The following is a 22,816-nucleotide window of genomic DNA, read 5'->3' as shown; positions in this document are numbered from 1 at the left end:
CTCCCGCGAACTGCGCGTCTTCATGAGGCGGGCGCGGGCGCGGGTTGCGCGGGAGTTTCTAATGGCTCAGTCCGCCCGTATCGTTCACAGTGATATAGCGTCTGTTAGGCGACTACGCGTGTGATTCTAAACCATTTTGATTCACCCGCCGAAGCGTCGTCAATCGTCATGGATATCAATACTGAAGAATTTATATCTGCAGTACAACATCGCACTGCTATTTGGCAAAGCAAACATCTGCAACATTTAATAGTAATAAATCAGCGTAAAATACATAAAATTCTCCAAAATTTTCTCTTCCTTTATTTAAATCGTGTGTGCCAAACTTCATATATTGAAATTTCCATTTCAAGTATGAATTTTCCATTAATAAAAGCAAATCTTCATCCATGTCTTCTAAATACGTAGCAAAGTTTGAGAACGACCTATCACATGTGCAATGACACTCCTAGCTCGATCGCCACTGTGAATACGCAGACGCCAAGACCCGAGCGCCCGCGCCCCCCGCCGCACCCGCTAGTGCAGTCTGAAGAGTACCTTTAATTTTGTCCAGCCGCGCGCTGCAGTAGCATTTTTCGAATGCGCGTAGTTTTTAATAATTTAATATCTTCCAAACTATTGATCAGAATTACATAGTTTAAAGGCTAATGTAATCTGCATTTAATACTCTAGCCATCAAACATATTTATTTGGATAAGGATTCATATCGAATATAATATAATAGCGCCGTAAGCTTACGACGCTGTTTTTCGTGTGCAATTTAATCGAAGTTTGTTCATAATAACATGGTTTTTGTGAGACATCCATAGATGATAGATATATGCCACCTGAGACTTTTATTTAGCAAATTTAAGGATCTATAATTACTCGATACATCATTTTAATGTAGGTCATATAGTTTGACCTACGTAAGCCCAGAAAGCAAATTTGTGCTATTCATTGTAACGCGATGTAGCATTTTTCGTTTCCGCGTAATTTTATTCTTACGATATCTCCTAAACTATTAGACAGAATGATATAGTTTCAATTGCAAATATAATCTACATTAAATTCTCTTGATAATGAACATATTTATTTACATAAGGGTTAATACTGAACTTGAATAATAGCGTCGGAAATAGGGCATGAATTTAATTAATGTTTCTAAAGAAAAAAATGGTTATTGTGAGAAAACTATAAAAGATAGATATATGCTATCGCGGACTTTTATGTAGCACATTTAAAGAGCTACAATTCGCCATACATCATTTTTATGTAGGTCCTATAGTTTAGCCTACGTAAGCGCTGAAAGCAAAAATGTCCCTAATTTCCGCAACAAATTTTGAAGCTATATTCAAAATCTACTAGTCTTCTAGTTATTTAAAAAAAAAAACAAAAAAATGGGACCCACCTGCAAGCACTTCCTTTCGATTAAAATAATTTTTATCAAAATCGGACCACCAGGGGCCGAGTTTCGCGGTAACACACATAAAAAAAAAAAAAAAAAAAAATACAGTCGAATTGATAACCTCCTTCTTTTTGAAGTCGGCTAAAAACAAGTCAAGATTGTTCGTTCAAAATGTAACTATAGGAATAACTAATCCTTATCCTCTTAATGTTAGAAAATCACGTTATGACAAGTTTGTCTCGGATGTAAGGCATTCAAAATCAATTGATTTTTTGCCAGGACTTGTGGCAACCCAAACATGTATTACTTAAGACTAACATTCCTTAATAGTCAGGTGTTCCGGATTGTATACGTGATCCCTCGCACACAGACCGAATCCAACACAAAGGAATACGAAAAATTGATTCAAGGGAATACCATCATGCGAACCCCTAGCAGTCATAAATGTCTTTATTATCCATTACTGCAATCAAATACAAACTGTATTGCAAATGCATACAGTTGAAATTCAAATGTGTTGTTAATTTTTAAATGTGGAACGCGCGTTACTATTTTCTAAAGGCGCTGGGAGGGTAACAACGAGTAATGTTAGTAAATATACGTTTTTACGATAAAACTTTTACAAAATACATAAAAGATAAAAAAGTATCAGCTTTAGTATCTGATCAAGAAATATAAGAAACTTAAGCTTTGTGTGCTCTTACACTAACTAATTAAGGTTAGCCGATGAGAGAGGCAGATAAAACTGTTTGCAAACTTAACATTTGCTGATCAAAATATGAACGATTATCGCAATTACGAACATAATTCGTGCTAAAAAGTGACAAAACAAAAAACAATCACACCAATCATTTAAGATTGATGATACACTACCAGATTTATCACATACCATACCACAACACAGCATTTACATAAAATTTCCAACAATAACCTGACCTACACAGTTCGTTGAATTTTTATATAACGAAGGGTTTTCACTGCAACGACCTTTACGAAAACTTATCGTTACCATATTCATTTTTGAAAACAGACAATGATTATGGAAATTCGAGATAAAAGATTGGTTAAGGAACAAGTAATAACGAAAAATATTTTAAAGCCAATTCCTACTTTTAGCAATTTATTTGTAAGTTTTTAGTTAATGTTTTGAATTGTATCATATCACGTTGTTCTATTCGTAAAATCTTTTCATTTGATACCCATGGTCGGGTAAAATATATCATCCGCCATTTTATATCGGCAAACATTTTGAATTTTTCTTAGTGTACAATACTCTGCTCATCAAGACCTTTCATTTGATGTCCAACTTGGAGAAGTTGTCCAAAAATATACCAATATATCATCTGCTATTTTGTAATAACGGCCATCTTGGATTTAAAATGACATTTAATAATTGCATTGTCATCAGGACTAAAGGTGTGCACCAAGTTTCAGAAATATCTAATAACGTTAGGTGGGTCTTATTTAGGTTACAGGATTTGTACAAGATATATGCTATATTAAGGCGATAGCAATAAAGATTCTTTAATAAAGATTCTTTAGCAATAACATTAGAAATTTTGAAAAAGCAATAAGATTAAGTAATAATACCTAAAAAATGTTATTTAACATAAAGCTGCAACTGTTCGCAATTTACCAAGCTGGTTAGATCTCAATATGAACTTTTATTTATAGTTAATTGCATAGCTGGTGTGGCTAAATAGGTGCCACTTTGCTTACTACACAAAAAAGTAATAGTTTCTTATTGCAAAAATGAAACAGCAAACCTGCATCTACTCTGATAATAGAATTTAAATACCAATTGGTGTATAAAAAGGTGACTATTCTAAACATAAGTAAACTAATTAAAATGTAAATAGGTTAAATACCTACCCTACATATTGACTCATCGCAAAACTCATCCAAAAAGTCGCAATGAAAATGCTGAGTCATGTTTCTATGAGCTTAACATCAATCTTGCATTACTTTTAAAATTTGAAATAGGATTATGACGCGTCTATTTCTTTAAAACATGTTTTTATCTTCTATGTTATTCGGAGATAAACGTTCACAAAATCACCTGATGTTTGAGTTCACTTCATCTGATCTAATCGTGTGGGTGCAGTGTAGAATAGTTTCTACTTATAAGTAAACCATGCTATAAGTATGCTACAAACAGATTACTTTGTGGAAGTAGCTTCGAGCGCTATTGAATTTAAAATCATTCTGTTTGTGGATAAAATGTATTTAAAAGCATACCGACCAGTTTTGTTGGGGTTATGTTATTGTCGGTCACGTAGGCATAAGAGCGAGAGATCCGATGAGCGAAGGAGATACATCGGTTCATAGAGCAAAACATACTAGCGAGAACGAGACAACTGGGTGGCGTGACAACAAAGATGGCGGCGCCGGTTGCTGGTGGGCTGGTCGACTCGTACCACGTGCGTACTGCGTACTGCGTCGTATAGCCGTTCCCGAACGTTGTTTGTCAACAAACGCCCTGTGAAGGTCATTAATAGAAGGGTTAAAGACAAAAGCTTGGTTACAAAATACCCTAAGAAAAAAATAAGAAAAAATCCGTGGTATTAAGTTATTGAATCAAATGTATCTTACTTAGACGCATGCATGAAGCAAAATTAAATAAATAGATAGTTGAATAGAAAATTTTCATTTTTATGAGAACCCTAATAGTTCAATATTTTATTAAAATAGGAGAAGTCTACGAGAAAAGTGTCAAGGTACACGACTATAGTAAATACTCTACATCCTAGTCCTATGTGTACCTTTTGAGTATATATACTCAAAGGTTGTACTTATGTGAAAGAAAGATGCATGAATGTAGTGATACCTACCCAGATATTTTGAATTCATTTTAATTTAAACAGTGACGTATAAAAACAGTAGATAGTAGGTAGATAACTAATTTTAACACCGCTGATGCAATGATTTATGTGTTGTAGCTGTAATACAGTGTTTGATAATAGGTTACTTTGAGAATTGGATGTTAAAAGGGTTGGTTTGGATTATATGTGTATATACATTTTGATGCAGATGTAGAAGATGACGAAGCAACATACATTGACGAACACGAAGAGAAAAAATAAACGACAAAAAATGTAAACACGTCAGCGTGCGAGAGAGTACGCATGCGCGGGCGGGGAGACTACAACGAAGCAGAGCTCGAAGGGGAAGCGCGGCATGAGGGGCGCGGGGTAAAATGCGCCGCACCGCTGCTCCGAGCCGGCTGCGGCTGCTCTTTTCGTCAGTTGGATTTCAGAACATCGAACGGGCGGGCGTGTGTAGGATGGATAGCTAAAGATACCTCGGTTTTTTTTCATCCCGTCTTCTTACAGTGTTTGTTTAATACCTTCCGGCACACTATCCGTGAATCCTTCTCGACGGCGGTGCTTTAAAATTTTTAGTATTTCGCATTAATTTTCTAAATCTCGTCTCAACGCCTTTCCGATTTCTCGTCGAGAAGGTGGCCGCTCAAGTTTGAAAGCGGCTATACAAGAGTACCAACACCCACTCTTACATTATTATCGCTGTATCTAAGCATCAAGCAAACATCAGAATGGTTAAGAAGATATCTGAAGAAAGTGTAGATAGTGGTAAGTTACTTCTTTTTTATATCGAGTTTGTAATGACGAGCAGGCGAGTGCGTTTCATAATTCACGACTATTGTGTAATTTTTCCGTTTGCAGACAAGTTACGTGTAATTCCAGTTGGAACTTAACAAGATTGAAATTAAACTAGATGAGATTCAGGTCGTTAGCTTTCGTTTATCTAGTTTTTTTGTAATGATCAATCGATTATATTTTAGTGCTATGGGAATTACTTATATGACAGATTTATCAACGTGAGCTCATGGTCAAAGGTTTGGATTGATAAAACAATTCGCATTAAAAAGCGACAATTATACTTTTGATGAAATTGAGCAAATTAGGTGTGTATTCTTTTGTTTTACAAGCATTTATCGTTAAAAAAGCACTAAAACTAGCTATCCTCTATAGTTCTTGTAATCCAATAACGTTTCATATTTTTCATAATATTGTTCGCAGTTTCCAACGTAATGTTGACGTTGCAATTTTTACTGCATTCACGTTTGGATTTAATGTTTTTAACTAGCAAAGAATATAAAAGGGAGATTACTTAATACCTTCAAAAGCAAAAGAAAATGATAGAAAACGTACCTACTTGTTTAACGCTGTCCTATTTTCATTCGGCCGATATCGCTGACTTGGCAGAGGTCAATGATCTGTTAATCGGGTTAATTTGTCATCGCAAAGCGAGATTACGTAATTGAAAACATTACATAGAAGATTTGACACTTCGAAAAAAAAGGACAATCTGCACTGAATCCATTCTTCAGTGTAATTTTAATTTACAAATTGCTTTTAAAATCAAATACAATACAGTCTTGGACTATTAGAAGTAATGTTGGAAGATATTTAACAAACCAAAGGAAGGTCAATTGTAGCAGTCTCAAATGTCAGAGTTCATTTTGTCGCCCGGACGATGACCGGTCACAGAACCCCGTATGTTTCATAATACCCTTATTTTGAAACACTGAATCCGTGATGTTTATATAAATATCTTAACAACAGAAGGTTTTTTTCAATTCTATTTCAGCGAAAATATCAACTTATAAATCGAATACAAAAACCTTATTCATTTAGATTGTATTACGATTTGCTTTTTCTAGTCTATGCTTGTAAAAGCGGTATATTAGATCTGAATTTATCGAGTGACTAGCGGTCGTCCAAGACATCGTCAGCGCTGAATTAAAAAAGTAACCTATAAACGTGCATCAGCTACCTTCCCGTCCAAGACCCATCAAAATCCTTCCAGCTGTTCCGTAGATTACCTGAAACAAATGCGGCCTTGCAGGCAGACAGACAAAAGTTCTAAAAGAAAATTTAAAAAAAAAAGGATAAGCTGAGAAACATGGAACACGAGTTTGCGTGCTTTATTTTAGCAATATCGAGATACATTTATAGTACAGGTAGACTCAACAAGCTTTCTATAAACAGTTTTGTTGTAATTTTTTCCTATACGATATTTTTAAAATTATGTTTAGTGCGTTAAAGTCTGCGCGACCCTGCTGTCTTTATTAAATGCACCTCTCTATCTTTGTTCTAACCTACAAATTGTGACGATGCGTTAGTTTATTTATTTTCAAAAATAGTTTATTTATAAGAATTCTAGTAAGAAAACGTGACAATGTGGGCTAACCTTGATCAAAAACAATATCTCATGTTTAAATCGCTTTGAATTATCTTCCTGAATTAGAATAAAATTAAATCCTACGACTTGTAAACCATAGTCGAAAGATTTTATATTTTAACGCACATGTGACCATATTTTTCTTCCACACATGTTTGAGCCGACAAATGCCAGAACAGCTGGTAGTTCACATGAATCAAGCGAAAACGTCCAAGTTAATCGATCCCAAATTTTAACAGTAACACATTGAGTTACAGTTTGATTTTTCGGCTTAATTGTAATATTGTTCAGTATAAAGAAATTCTTCAAAAAACGCAATTAAAAATGTATTTTTAAAATATTTTCTTAGAATCTAAATTTCTAGTATAAATCCGATACGAAGAATTTCATAAGGCAAATCGGAAAGTATTTTATCCAAGTTAATAAATTCCAGGGTTGTAGACACTGTACGTAATATTTTGGACCTACTTTATAAGCAAAGAAATGGGCTTAAGAGAAATCCTATTTATAGACGAGTTTTATTAATTTTTTGTATGAGAAAATGCCTTCCACATCCACATTTTTCGCATTAAACGTTTCGCACGTATTTTTATGGGTATATAAATTAAATTTTCAAGTATGGAATGCGTTCATAATTTCATAGTTTGATTATAGTCGACAAAATGATTCCAACATGGCCGCTCGGGCGAGACGCCCCGCGTCTACGGCCAAGGTCACCTCCTAACACCGAACTGCGCACTCGACTTGCATTCACACAAGTACTAAAAAAATGGAGTAAGTTGTTATAACGTGGCATTCGATGTTTAAAAGTATTTTTAGACTAAACGACCGTTCTTGAATTTACGTGAAAGGTTAAAGGTATTTACGAATTAAAGGTTACTGATACGGTTTTAATATTGGCTTAACTCATTTGCGAAGTGTACGTATTTTTTGTATATCAATAATTACCTAGGTTGATTTATCATATGAACTATGATGTTTCAATGATGTGTGAACTGTATGAATTCTTAAACCAGTACATAAGGTATACAGTGCAAAAAGTGTTTATATGGAAAGTTTCAACAGTACCTACTTAGTTTTTACTACTTTCTTTTATTAAACATGGTAATGTTATTATACATTTGTTTGTGTTATCGAATCGGAGTAACCTTGACCGTGACGGACTTATTGCCGCGTCATGCAACCCCTCCCCGCGCGCTCACCATACCTCGCCGCCGTACAGAGCTGCGTCTGTTTTGCGAATCGATTTCTCGTTACACATGCACCGAACCCCCTGACATTCCCCTCTCTTTTACCACCAACGCATCTATATTGCCTTTTGAATTGCGTCTAATGTATCGCTAAATTTTTGCGTGCTCTGTTGTATAGTCACATCAAAACAGCACGTCCCACGATCAAATTATTAAATCTGCTTGTTTGTAACAAAATAAAAGGGAGATACCGACGCGAAAGATGCGTCTGAAACGTTTTCGAGTCATGCATTTTTGCACTTTAAAAATATACTAAGTAGGTACTGTCCCGGTTTGTTTACCCTCACTTTTTTATTATCCATCATTTTTGGCATTAATCTTTGCAATCAAAGTGGATCGGTGAAAGCGTAGGCAGTATCAAAAGCGCCCATCATTGTTCCACAGATAACGGGCCGAGTTGACAATGCCAGACCTACTTGCCAATTAATTCAGCTTTCGTTTTACGATCAGATCAACTATTTTATTGAATATATTAATCCTGCATTCACAATTTTTATGCATGTTGCTTGTATTTTTATCTTCTCTATTTCTTTACGTTATCTATTTTTTTTCTTCATCTAATTCATTGCTTTTGGGAACTTACTACCATTTGATATCAGAAATCTTGTAGGTAAATCTTTTGTGTATGTGATTAATCTTAACGTCTTTATTTAATACAGAATCCGTTACAGTAAGGGCATAAATATGCAATTAGAAAGCAGCTATACCGCCTAAGGGTAAACAAAAGTATTGGGTTCGTGTCGATCGCTAAACGAGAGTGCATTTAAATGCCCGCCAGATTAGAAAGTAGAAATTCAATAGTCAAAGGCGCCATGTTGACAATTGCCCATTAAAAATATAAATACATAAAAGCTTACACTTGGAATATTATGAACAACTATCAGGCGAAATCTTCTCTCCTTCCATCATAAAAAAAACTGAAAGCATGGTCCTGTAGCTATTGATCGTTACTAATACTTAATGTTTAGTTATTACTATCTAATGACTTTAGAAAGTAATTTTCACTAGCTTTTTCCACTGATTTCACCTTCATAGCGCTTGTAAACAGCCTACGTTGCCTACTCGTTGTTATTCATCTACAAAAACTATTGTAAGGAATAAGAATTTCACGTTAAAAATATTAAAGTTAAATGGCTATTTAATCTTAACTTAAGACGGACATGTTTATCATGATGTAGGACGGTAGGTTCATAGACAAATTATGTAACTTTCCGATTCATGTTCTTTTGCATATGCTTTACCTACCTTTAATCTACAGCGGACGGGACGTACAGAAGGAGGATAGTTCCCATTCCTATTTATCCCTCCTCATCCGCCAAATCCACCTCATCTTCCCATCCCTTTATTATACGAAAAGGGTGAGAAGGGGAAGAGAACTAAAATAGGTTTCCGGCAAGCACATTTATCAGACAAGACACGGAATTGCTTCCACTTAACATCTGCCTTCTGTTAAATCTCTTAAATCTCGTCATGTCTGTTACGACTTCTGACGATTTCGAAAGACTGTTGAATCAATTCGACATCTGTTACGTAACCGCCACGTTGCCTGCGAGTTGCCTCGCACCGCCACGTGGCGCTACCGAGCTCACGCACACACGACTCTTGTCTTTGATTGGACAGCTTTTTTTGTCTGCGGATTACATTCCGTATAATTACTAGTAAGTACGAGTATGCATTTTGGTTACTGCTTTGATTGCATTAAACTCAATAAATAATTAATCGCTGCAATAAGCATATTATTGGATGAAGATGTTGATTTTGTAATTTAAAATAATTATAACCTACTTGTCGAACTCAACTTTATTTATTGTTATTAGAGCTCTGCTGAGTTCGAAATAATACTGAAGAATTTCTGAGCAAAGTAAGTCTGAAGACCACTAAGTCACGAGTCCTTTGTATATAAACAATGACTAAATGTGAATCACTTAATGGAAAAAATATTTAACATGTTTATAGTTTAGATAAAATCGCTTTATATTCGCATTAAAATTGTCAAATTTATTTGTCACAACGGAAATGGTATAATTAAAAACAACTGAATTGTGTACTTCATTACAATTTGTCCTTGTTAGTTTGAAGTTTAAATGCGACATTTGTTTAACTAATCGTGATCAAGTCGATGTAGGTGCGCCGTTCTTTGTTGAACCACGATTAGGTTTTGTATAACAATGTTCAGGAGTCATTTTATTATGGTTTTTAACGACTCTTTGTTATGGTACGTTGAGTTGTTACGTTGAAAACTATAACCAAAAGTATTAGATACAGTGAGTGTAAAACATGTGGCAAGGACATTAGTATCTAACACGTACTAGAAAATTATTTATAAAATAAGCAAATGAAGCTTAAGAAGATGTTTCCGTGTACAGATCTCATGCTTAGATAATTCTGTACCTTTGAACTTGTTACCAGTTCAACATCCAGATCCGTTTCATTCAAACTTTCGCATTGCAATGGCTCCCACACAGACTATCGTAAGACACTATTTACGCGATATATGTTTTATGTTTTTTAAATTATCTTAAATACTAATTTCTGTGTAAATATGTAAGTAACATTAGAAAGAAGAAGAACTAGGGATTTTGGTTGTCTATTGTGTGTTCATGTTTGGCGCGTCATCATAATTGTATAAATGCCTAAAATTTCTGTCTTGAAAAATTTTAATTTAAAACATACGATAGTTTACATAGGAGCCAATGATTTGTAGAATTAAGTAAGATTTCTAGGTAGGTATAATTATCTTTTTATAATTTTTAGAGCGATAAATTGTTTGTAATGGCTGGCGTTTGCGGAGAGGACTTATTAACAATGCTGTAATTAACGTAGTACGCCGTTCGCATAATTAATATAGGAATATAGAGCAATTCGTAAACAGGAAGTGTGCGTATAAAATTGTCGATTGCGAGATAGTACCAGTGTTAACATGAAGCGTTTCTAATTATTCCTATTACGTTTCTAATGTACAAAAATTAAAAGATATTTAGACAGATAAAACTACAGTTATAATTAATTGATTAATGTTTTGTTTGAGAAATAAATTTTTATCTCTACTTATGTTCTTTGTGCTCCAAGCAAGCTGATATTTTAGTTACCTTATAAATATGACTTCGTTAAAGTGATATCAGAAATTGCCAAGGATTTATATGATTTCAAGTACATTTTAAGTTGATGCAAATACAAGATATATGAAGAATTATAAATACCACAGAGTATTGAACAAGTATGAATACTGTATTTTATCGCATAGATAAAAAAGTTTGGTTTTATATCAATCTTTACGTTCTTTATATAGAGTATAAATTCGAATAACAACACAGTTGTTGTGATAGCTTATATATATATATATATATATATACCTATATATATATGTCACGTATTCTTTATATACTGACTTGTAATCATTGTATCTGTATTCAAGACATAGATTGAGTAAAATGTGAGGAAGACAATATACAACGTGGCATAAGTACATACATAATACAAAGAGATACTTCTGCTGCATGTCGTTAAATGTTTACTTAAAAAATTCTAAGTGTAAACTTTTCGTACTGAATGTACATTAAGGGTTTCTTAGTCACCAAGTAACACTTGAGCGTTGCAATTAGTATAGTGGGTCTATAAGTACTATTCTTTCAGGAACTTTGCTTTAGTTTGTTATTGTAGGAATATTGACGAAGGGATATTGCGTACGGTATTATTGTATGTATAATAAGTTGCTTTGTTTCATTAATTATACAATTTACGCTAATAGACTATTGTTAAATGAAAGTTACGTGGAGATATAGTATTACTCAAATAGTGAAATAATTTCGCTTTCAAGAGTCATACGAAGCGTTAGGACTTGTCTTATAAGATCTATTAGTAATTCGTTTTTTTAAATTGCAGTAAATTCAAACATTTTGTGTTATAGTTTTATTTGTTTATCATGTCTAACTCCGTATGAATGAACTTTAAATTTATCCCGAACAACATTAAATCTTACAACTGACTAGTATAAAGGTAGGTAGAACCCGAGACCTCGAGCGGCATACGTGGGCAGCGGCCACTGGGTGCGCCGGTCACCGACCCCGCTTTGTTTGCCAACTCAGCTGCAGTCACGCCACGCTACGCTACGTCACATCGTATTCATGTCGATTGACGACATATGTACCCTTCGATAAGAACGTTTTTGTTCCTCAGTCAATACTATTTATTTAATACGAAACATTCATAGTTTGTATTAAGTCACAAAAAGCTATTATTTTATTATTATACAAATGTATGAATCACTGACATTCTCACTAAAAACCTATTAATTGGCAGACCAAAGAAAAATTATTGTCATGTACTTTAGTCAACTTCTCTACGAATTACTAGAAAATTCAGCATTTAAAGTAGGCTAAAACAGTCAAAACAATGTCAGGTCATCAAGCCAGCATCATTTTAAGTTACTATAAATAGCAAAGTAAGATAAATATACAAAAATTAGAAAAAAAAACATTTGTAATTCAAATAAGTATTGGAAAAAATTTAACCCATTATTCAATATGGCATTTTATTTAAACAAATAAATGAATACTCAGTTGTATTATTCTAACATTTTGTGTCATAGATAATAAAATATTACATCAGTCTTCTATACAATAATCCATACACGAATTTAGATCAGTTGTACAAGACCTACAAAGCGTTCAGCTAACGGCTATTCTGTTACGGTGAATTTACTTTACGTGCTTGCTAATGATTAGTTAAAATATCAACTTCATAAATAAATTAATTTTGGTTTTTTAAATATACGGTTGTCGCAATAAAATTCAAATTTCGAATGCAATGACATGCAAAATACAAACAGTTGCCATGGAGATTAAAAAGGGAGACAATCGACAAAAGAGTTCGTACGTCAAGAATATACGGAATTTTAAAAGGATTTTAAATTTGTTATATCTGTGCAAAATGTATACCAAAATGACAGCGCAGCTTTAATGTCACATATGTTATACTAGTGAAATGTGAGATAATAATTTCCAGTTTCTTAAATAAGGTTTATTATTAAACAGTAACAGAACGATTTAGATATGAGAATAAGTTATCCTATTAACTTTGTATAAACTAAAACTTTAGCTGTAAAATAAGTGCGATAAAATGAGTTTTCAAGGTAAATCTCGATTTTTAGTGTAAGCAATGATTATAAATTTTACTAACCTATTCGTGTGAACAAATTAGTGAATAAGTCGGCAAAAAACTTAACACCTACGCAAGCGATTTGGATTTCTCATCCGTCCTTCTAATTATTCTAATTTAATGGTTCACAACTTCTTTTAGAAGCGAATTGTTGATTTCATGACTATTAAATATGACGCACATTGTTCCTAAAACAACGCACAGATGTTGAAGTATTATATTAAAATAGCTCTGAAATTGGACCAAAAGGAAATCTCTTCTTATCTTGGTTAGTTTAATCGATCCTGGTTGAAATTTCTATAAAACCCAGTTCCAAAATTAAGTTAAATTTCCATCTATATTTCACACTAAGTGTTTAACCGTCATAATTTGTGTTGTTCTAGGAGTGGGCCGCTGCAGCAGCCAGTCGGGTAGCGAGCGCGACTCGGACGGCGGCAGCGGCGCGCGCGCTGAGCCCTCCGCGCCTATGGCCATCGCCGACAGCGAGGAGCTGCAGCGCCGTAAGGAGGAGGCCCGCAGGAAGCGCCGCAGGAAGAAGCGCTCCGGCAGCTCCGTCGTCACTTCGTGCTTCCAAGGTAAGCCTCAATTCTCGCACAATTACGACCCATACAATGGACAAGAATGTCTGCTACTCTTATAAATGTTAATGTTTTCATCGTATGGGTCGATAAGATACGGTCACCTACAATTATCATCAATTCTATACGTATTATCATCTTCTTTCTGTACGTCACTGCCTCTGTGTATTAAATCTAGTAAAAATCCATCTGAAGCCTTGCAACTTGTAGCCGTTTGATCATTTGCCACTTTCAAATATAAACAAATTTAATTACGACGTGATTTCCATAAAAAAATGATTTAAACTATAAAGTGGTGCTCTCTAGTCGTTACGTAAATAACTTTAGGTGAATAAATTGACGTTAAATAGGAATGATCTAGAATTTCTAAACGAAAATAAAAATTGTACCAGCTAATTAAATTAATTTGTTATTTAAATGAAATCGACCTCATTCCATTCGATTCAAGATTGCGTTTTGATTAAAACAAATCATCGAAATAAAGACATGAATAACCTGAATACCTAAGTAAAATATAATTTTCCTCCTTCAGTTCATAGCTTTTTAAATTATCTTATTGTAGATGTCTTATTGTATTATAATTATGTTAATAATACAATTTTAAAGATATAAAAATAGAACCATTACAAGTTGACGTCATACTGAGTAATTAAATTATGTATCCAAACAGAACTACGATAGACGCAAGTGTCCTCAAAATTGGTCATTAGTGTGAACGAAAAAACTTCCTTAATTATCATTTTTGGTCAATATTAAATGTTTTATGAGAAGGCAATTAAGTCTACAAATATTGTATAGTGTAGGAGGTTATTAATGTTCAGAGTAAGACTTTTACCATATAAGAACTCTTAGTCATGACATATTCAAGCAAAATTCATATAAAGTTATACAAAAATCAAAAGGATTCTCTCCACATATATGGATGTTATTAGGTCATGTTGTCGCCCACTGACCGTACCTTAAACGACAGTCTGTATACTGTCTTCTTATGTATTAGTCATGCTGCGATAAATTGTTATGTGTTTGTTGTGGAGTTAAACAATGCAGATAAATAATTTACAATCAAAGAATTATATTCGCTACCCTCTTAGGATCGATAATTGTTACAATTTCAGACCTATATGTGCGAGTCAAATGACATCACCGATGGGTAGGGAATAAATGTCCTCTGCTGTATAATTACTGCACAGTAACAGCGTGTTAGGTAATTGTCGAGCCAGACATAACGAACACAGTGCTAGGGCTTCAGTCGGATGTTTTTGCTTACCTTCAACTGTTGTATAAGCTATACGCATTCGCAATGCTATTGTTCTCATTACTGTACTCTCGTGCAGTAAAGAAGAATATTTGTTAATATTTTCACCAGAAAATATCCGTTAATATGATTTACCTACATTTTTTTAAGTTCGATTAGTTTCATGTTATTTAACGTCTGTGAAATTTATTTATCAACCACTGACCAATCCTTTAGTCATGAGAACTGCGAACTATTCTCTATAGTCTATTGTAGTAGAGTAGTAGCAATTGTTCACAAGTGATTAAACATTATTCAAATTTTAATCTGCCTTTGTCGAGTCCGCACCCTCACCGAAATGAAATTGCTTTTGTCATACATAGCTGTATTATGTTGATGGAAAGTAGGGTGGAATTCTCTGAGCGGCTTCGATTGGTCAAGGGTATAACCCTAGTTGAAACGCTAGTACGAAATACGATGTTAATACATCGAAATATTGCGTAATTTGCAAACGTAATGATAAATATAGTATAATATCATTGTTTATGTACGGTGTATTGGAAAGTTTTTAAAAAGATATTGAATTTCCATGACTCACGAAATTTTCTTGAAGCGGGGCGTTATATACCTTTGGAGTTGCTTGATAATTAATATAGAAAAGCAGATACATGAACCATAGATAATTTAAAGTGTTTGTTAGTAATTTTAGGTACTAATGATATTGTTTTTGGCGCAGACCTGTACAAGCTGACAGGGGAGGTGCTGGGCGAGGGCGCGTACGCGTCTGTACAGACATGCGTAAACATTTACACGGGTCGAGAGTTTGCAGTGAAGATCATAGACAAGGTGCCCGGCCACGCCCGCGCCCGGGTGTTCCGCGAGGTGGAGACCTTCCACTACTGCCAGGGACACCCCAACATCATCCAGCTCATTGAATTCTTTGAGGACACCGACAAGTTCTATCTTGTCTTTGAAAAGGTACTAATCTTTGTCATTATACGTGTGATTGGCTTTTGTATAGGAAATTAAGGATAATCTTTATTAGCGGCGATAATGTACATGTATGTTTGGCTAGAGGCTAATATATATGTTTATGTTGTGTACATGTTCCACTTACATTCTCGTGTTATGCCTAAAGTGCCTTTTTATTGTTATGTTGCAAAAATTGCAAGAAATACCATTTGTTTTGGTATTGTATTATGTTTAATTTTTTTAATAACTTTGTTAAGTGTCATATTACGACAAAAACAGTCGCTTATATAATTTTTAAAAACTACTGCGTTTTCATTATCATCGAGTATTATTTGAAATTTATCAGATAAACATAACATCTGATTAGGAATATTTTACTCTATTAAAGTGTTTCTAGTGTTATTGGTATACGTTATTTATATCGAAACACATAAATTTCCATAAATTTTGCTATCAAATCCGGCATCATATCTATCACATGTTTCTTCTAACTGATAAGTTATGATAAAGTTTATTTTAGATTTAGATGCCGCATTTGGTTAAATAAGTCGACTTATTTAATAAATTCGTAACTTTAAGTACTGTTTCATAAACCATCGAGGTATTTAATTCTTTTGGCCTTATTGATAGATATTTTTACAAGTTCCATGGTAACACCATCAGATGCCCTATGGATGAGATATCCATAAAAGTGAATTCAATCATTACTTGCTTTGGGACCCATCATGTGTATTGTTCCTTAGCACGTAATATCCCTACGAACGAAGGTATTTATCGTGTGAACGTGACGTAAACACTGCGGCACTAGAATGTCAAACACCTGTAGCTAGTTTCTATACAGTTCATTCCACCGTTCCAGAAAGTTCGATGCGTCACGCCCACTTAGATACGCTTTTCTTTTATTATAGCATATGTTTGCTTTATAATTTGTATAAATTAACATATTTCATACATTGATTCAAATGTTTTGGTTAATTTAGTTCTGATGAATGCGAACAAAACATACTTTTTTTTTAGTTTTACAAGGTTTTTAGCAATAATAGAAGTTTAGCTTTTTAATATATATTTATGAAATATTGATTAATAATGATTACTTATATTTTGTTGTAACATTTACATTAGTAAAGTAGTTATAAGTAGAGGTGTACTTATTTCTGTTTACTTTAGGCACGTATGTAAATAATGTCTTGTTGAATAACTCATGTAAAAAAGAACATGGCTTTACTTATATGAGGTGCTTACGTGTTTGATGCCTGTCAACACAAATGCAGATTGTTACGTCACCAAACACTTCCGTGCCAATACAACCGAGATCGAACTTTCTTGCAACGTTTTTAGAATTTTAAGTGTTTTGAGAAATTTATCTTGTCTAATATCGGAAGTGAATTGATATCTAACTCAACTTACAGCCGAAATCAATATTCGATCTCGAACCATTTTTGCTTATCCACTCTATTTAAAATTCTCAAAAAAAATTAACCGATCTAAAAGTCGCAATATTCATATTTAGAGGTCGATCTTCAGCTTCATGTACTTACTCCATTTCGTATAAAGAAATTAAAATATTCGGAACAATCTCAATGATCGAATATTGTTAACGGCTTTTAAAAGTTAAATAACAATGTTATCTAAAGACAGACATTAGTGTGACTCACATAGGGACGCTTGTTGCCGCTTGTTGACACATTCAACACTTTTAGCGTATGATAATGTTTCATTGTTTGGGGAATGTTCCCCCGATTTACCTCAATGTGATGTAAACAAATGTATGTAAACACAACTCATGTTCGGAGCTTCGTTGTTAGCACAATAGACAAGGTGACACTGTCCATATAGACAATAGCACTGTTTTTGATTGTAGGAATCTTTATAACCATATTTGAATATAGCATTAACAAGTTATATTGTACGGAGTAAACTGATATTTTTATGTATATTAGGAATTGAACGATTCTATCAGATGGTAGGTGTGGTCAACAAAATCTGTTGGAATAATAAATAAGTTGACATTTGTATTGTTTCAGATCAACGGTGGTCAGCTGCTGTCGCGTATCCAGGAGCACCATTATTTCTCGGAGCCGCAGGCGGCGGAGATAGTACGCGAGATCGCTAACGCGCTGCACTTCCTGCACGGCAAGGGTGTGGCGCACCGCGACCTCAAGCCGGAGAACATCCTGTGCGTGCACCGCGATAGACTCTGCCCCGTCAAGATCTGCGACTTTGACCTCGGCAGCGGCATCAGCTTCACCTCCAGCCTCGCCAGCCCGCTCGCCACACCGCAGCTCATGACACCGGTATGCATAAAAGCACTAACTTAAATATATAAGACTCATGACACTAAAATTGCTATAACATTGAACGACTATCTGTCTTAGTGTCATAGACAAAAGACTCCATTAATCACTGTAAAACTTTAAATAAAACTAAAATATCAAATTTGTGCCTAGTATAAAAACAATTGTTGCTTGTCTCTGTACATGTTTAAGAAACAAACGTTGATTCGAGAGTTAAAGAATATGTTTATATGATAGGTGGGCAGCGCGGAGTTCATGGCGCCGGAGGTGGTGTCGCTGTTCGCGGGGTCTGCGGCGACGCACTATGACAAGCGCTGCGATCTGTGGTCGCTCGGCGTGATCGCCTACATCCTGCTGTGCGGCTACCCGCCCTTCCGCGCAGACTGCGGCAACGACTGCGGCTGGGAGCGCGGCGAGAACTGCCGCGCCTGCCAGGAGCTGCTCTTCACCACCATACAGGTACGTGCTCCCACATAACCTAACTCTAATGTACACCATGTACAAAAGTAACAAGCTAACGTTCATATTCTTTGGAATTCTTTAAATGTCAATTAAATCTAATAAAAAAAATCTATGAACGACTCATATATTTGCAGCATTAACAGTATTTAGGATCTTCTGTTTTTGACCTTGGTATATTTGTATTTCAGGAGGGTAGATATTCGTTCCCGGAGGAGGAGTGGGCCAACATATCGTGGGAGGCAAAGGAGCTGATCGGGCAGCTGTTGGTGCGTGAGGCTTCGCACCGGCTGAGCGCCGAGCGCGTCCTGCAGCACCCCTGGCTGCGCCGCGCCGGCCTCGCCGATAGCCGCGCCGCGCCACCGCTCAACACTCCGCGCAACATGCAGCGGTCGGTATACACGGATACTAGCTGTAGTTACAAACTTTTCTTCAGTAGAAACTTAAATACACCATCATAATATGCAAAATCTTTATAAATTGTACTAATTAACATTTGTATTGTTACAGTAATATGTCGGCTCGCAACCTATCCAATTTTGCGGAGTCGGCGATGGCGGTGAACCGCGTCATCCAGCAGCACTTCTCCATGAACTACTCGTACATGGAGCGTCCGGTGGGCGCGCTGCGCTCCAGCAAGTCGTGCCACCCCAGCCCCGACATCTTCGAGGACGAGCTGGAGCGCGCCGGCGTCGCTCTGCAGCGCTGCATGGACGAGTGTTGCCCGCCGCTCGGCCTCTCGCCGCCCGCCGAGTCTCAGCTGCTGCGCCGCCGGCTGCAGCAACCGACCGACAAGTCTGTGCAAGTGCACTAACCCACCCCCCACCGCCACCGATACGCCCTCAACGATCATGCTACTGACCTACAAGTGAAACGTCGTACTATAAAGACAGTTCTATTACCTAGTTTGTGAGCGGATGATTCCAAGTAAACCTTGTAACGAGTAGTATATATGTCTGTAACTTTAGCTGTAAGCACATGGGTCGGCTTTATGCTTAAAGTGTCCGGTTTGGGATCTGAGGACTCGAATGTCTTGCTAGTGTTTGTGCATTGTACCCGCCGATTTGCCTTTGGCCAACATTGTGCGGTTGTGCTTCTCGGTCTCCCCTGTGACGTCACACCTAGCGAACGAACACGCCGCGAGCGCGTGTCAGTGATCCGTCACATTCCATCGAACGCCGCAACAAGATTCTACCCCCACCGCGTTGTGAAGACCCCCCTCTTATGTATTGCTTGCGACCTCAACTAAAGATCCTTGTCTAAAAAAAAAACTAATTTCACATTTGACTCTAATGTTAATAAAAAACTTTGAGTACAATTTATACCTCTAAAGTCTATGCAAAGTTCGTTTTTTTAAATTTTAATTGTCTAGTGTGAAGTTAGTATAAAAACGTAAAAAAAATATTTGGAGAGTATATTTAGATGGCAATGATCTGCCGCTGGTGTTGCAAGCAACCTAGGACATATTTAAAAAGTCGCTGCAACGTCCGATCAAAGATCTAGGTAGATGTTCCGAATCTTGTCGCAACATATTAAGTGAAGCCGATGGTTGAACTATATATATTATAATTTGAAAGAAGGGCTAAGAATGTACCTAATAATGTAACTGCTGTTGTTTTTTATTGTTTTGTAGATTATTATTATTTGTAAATTAACTTACAATTGATGGTTCAAATTCCAGTGGTATCATACGGTTAGCCAAATAGTGACGACTTGTAAATACCGTTCTGTTAAGAGCATAAAACAATCATAAAGAATTTTTTTCCGGAATGTAAATTACATGATTGATTTTCAATAAAGCATTAATTAGAACGGCTAGGCATTTACTATGTCTGCTTTTATGTGACTTCGAGATCAAATTCGGCTAATATTTGTCCTAAGCCGAGTGAATGAAGTTGCAATATAAGTAATAGGTTGGGCGTTGCTGCCACTGGACCTAGCGACGGCGATGCGACGGCGACAGCACTTCTTCCAGTGAGATATGTTCGTTCGCGACTCTACTGTCAACGGTACTTATACCTTTAACAGTTTTATTTGAGCCTTTTAAAGATATATTTTTATGGATAAATAAAAACGACTGAATAGTTTTTATCGATATGTAGATTGTATTGTGAGTTTGTTGCGGAGACCGTTGGTCGATAAAATCGTATTATATGAAACATAGTTGTGCTGAACTGTACAATATATTCGATAACAGATTATTTTCATTTTGTTTTCTCTCCGGATTTATGAAATCCGCTGTACAGAGAGGAGCTTATTGTGTGATCGACTTCCGTTCGTGGCCTATCCTTTTTTTTTTGTTGTAAAAAAACGATGTGTTAAATTTTGTTACTTTTCGATAGCGTGTTCGGAAACTAGTCTGTTATGTGATTGTTTTTGCATTTTTACCAACCAACCACATCTCATTAATGTAAGATTGAATCAAGCTAAGTTTTATACGGGAGTCAAGGGAAATATGTGACATTTTGGCTAAGAATGGTTCGAGACTGCAGTCCGGCGCATGTATAAACTATATTTATGTTATTAATACAAACAATATATAAAAGCTAGGGTGAAAATATCTCTCATTTAGATATAAGCAAAATTTGTAGTAGGATCTACTTCAAAATATTTTGAATCTTTTGAATTTTAGACTACACAACACCCAATGTGTCTTCCATGGTTTTGTTAAATATTTACACTAAAAAAAATTGCTTTTCCTTCAAATCAAATTAAGGCAGTTTGTAAATTTTTTTTTTGAATTCTGTAATGTGTAATGTAATTTTTTTCATATGTTTCAATCTGTATACATGTACTCGAATGTAGTAAGCCAGAAATAGGGAGTATTTTGCTTTTTTTTATAGAAATATAATATAATTAATATTGTACTTGTGAAAGGGAGACCTATGAACTGAACTAAATGAAATGTCATATATTTTGTTCTACTTGAACAGTGTTGGTTAAGTGTTGCATGGTGTTCCATGGAGCTGCCATATAATTGTGATCAGTTTGAATACTTTTTGTAATATCGGAGAATGAAGTGTTGAGATAATGTTAAGATTAGACCTGCTAGTTTGTAATCCTGTACGGAAGTTTGATTGGAGAGATTCGCGCAGCGCCACCTATGTTAGAACGTTATAATTTCTATTTCCACAAATTTTATGTATTTTTATTTTTCATTTATAATTAAAATGTCATTGTAACCTCTCCGGTGGCTTTATCCAATCAAATTGAAACTGTCGCAGTACTTTGTTAAAATTTTGTTTCGACTAAATCATTGATTTAAAACTCATTGAAATACAAATGTTTGAATTTCGAACAGTATGTTTTAATCAACCTCTAAATCCCAATTTCATCAATTAATGAATTCTAACATCCACATTATGTTCCTGGAAAAAAAGTGAGCCGCAGATGCGTTGCCTAGAATTAATATACCTAGATAAATAGAAGACTTCTTTTACCTATCCATTTCTTCTCCTAATAATTTTTTATTCCTTTTCCCTCTTTTTATTAGAAAACTAGCTGTCGCCAGCCACTCCGTACGCGCGCAGTTAAAAAAAAAAACTAAATGGGTCGGGGGGGTTATGAAAAATAGATGTTGGCCGATTCTCGGACCTACTGAATATGCTCACAAAATTTCATGAGAATCGGTCAAGCCGTTTCAGAGGAGTTCAAGTTCGAACCCCGTGACACGAGAATTTTATATATAAGAAGAAACCAAATTTCTTGCAATAGCAACAGCAATTTCATTAAAAAGAGTTATGGAAACAAGGGTGTTTGAGCCGGTGAGAGAAGCCCTGCTATTGCGGTTAATTCCGTCAGAAAATTGATAAAACCTACATAAAATCCGAAAATTTATATATATAAAAGAAAGTTATGTTAGTTACACCATTTATAACTCAAGAACGGCTGAATCGATTTGACTGAAATTTGGTGGGCAAGTAGCTTAGAACCAGGAAAAGGACATAGGATAATTTTTACCCCGTTTTCAATTTTTTTTTATTCCGCGCGGACGGAGTCGCGGGTAAAAGCTAGTAGCATAATATAAAAAACATGTTTTGACGGTGACAAGAGGGCGCTAGTGAGCTTGAACCAGTAGTCGGGAATAGTACAATAATTAAGGTGTACAATAGTTTTATAATAATATAGATAAAAGATAAGATAACTGGAATCATGCTTCCGGCGCGGTGTCAACCACATACAGCGAGATGTAATTGTAAATAGCAGAAGACTTCTATATTTCATCGCGACTATCTTCTACTGTTATGGTTCGGAAACAGATGCATTATATTGAATGCACT

General features: G+C 35.5%; 1 protein-coding gene across 1 annotated transcript; it reads left to right on the top strand.

Moving 5' to 3' along the window:
- Positions 1-4,622: 4,622 nt before the first annotated feature.
- LOC106709923 (MAP kinase-interacting serine/threonine-protein kinase 1) lies at positions 4,623-21,834 on the top strand. The gene is made up of 7 exons (XM_014501844.2): positions 4,623-4,977; positions 13,383-13,574; positions 15,548-15,789; positions 17,808-18,077; positions 18,315-18,536; positions 18,728-18,927; positions 19,047-21,834. The coding sequence occupies exons 1-7, from the start codon at positions 4,941-4,943 to the stop codon at positions 19,348-19,350; spliced, it is 1,467 nt and encodes a 488-aa protein (XP_014357330.1). The 5' UTR covers positions 4,623-4,940; the 3' UTR covers positions 19,351-21,834.
- The last annotated feature ends 982 nt before the right edge of the window (positions 21,835-22,816 follow it).

Source organism: Papilio machaon, chromosome 6, assembly GCF_912999745.1.
Source record: "Papilio machaon chromosome 6, ilPapMach1.1, whole genome shotgun sequence".
Lineage (NCBI taxonomy): Eukaryota > Metazoa > Arthropoda > Insecta > Lepidoptera > Papilionidae > Papilio > Papilio machaon.
This window is presented reverse-complemented; position numbering and strand designations above follow the sequence as displayed.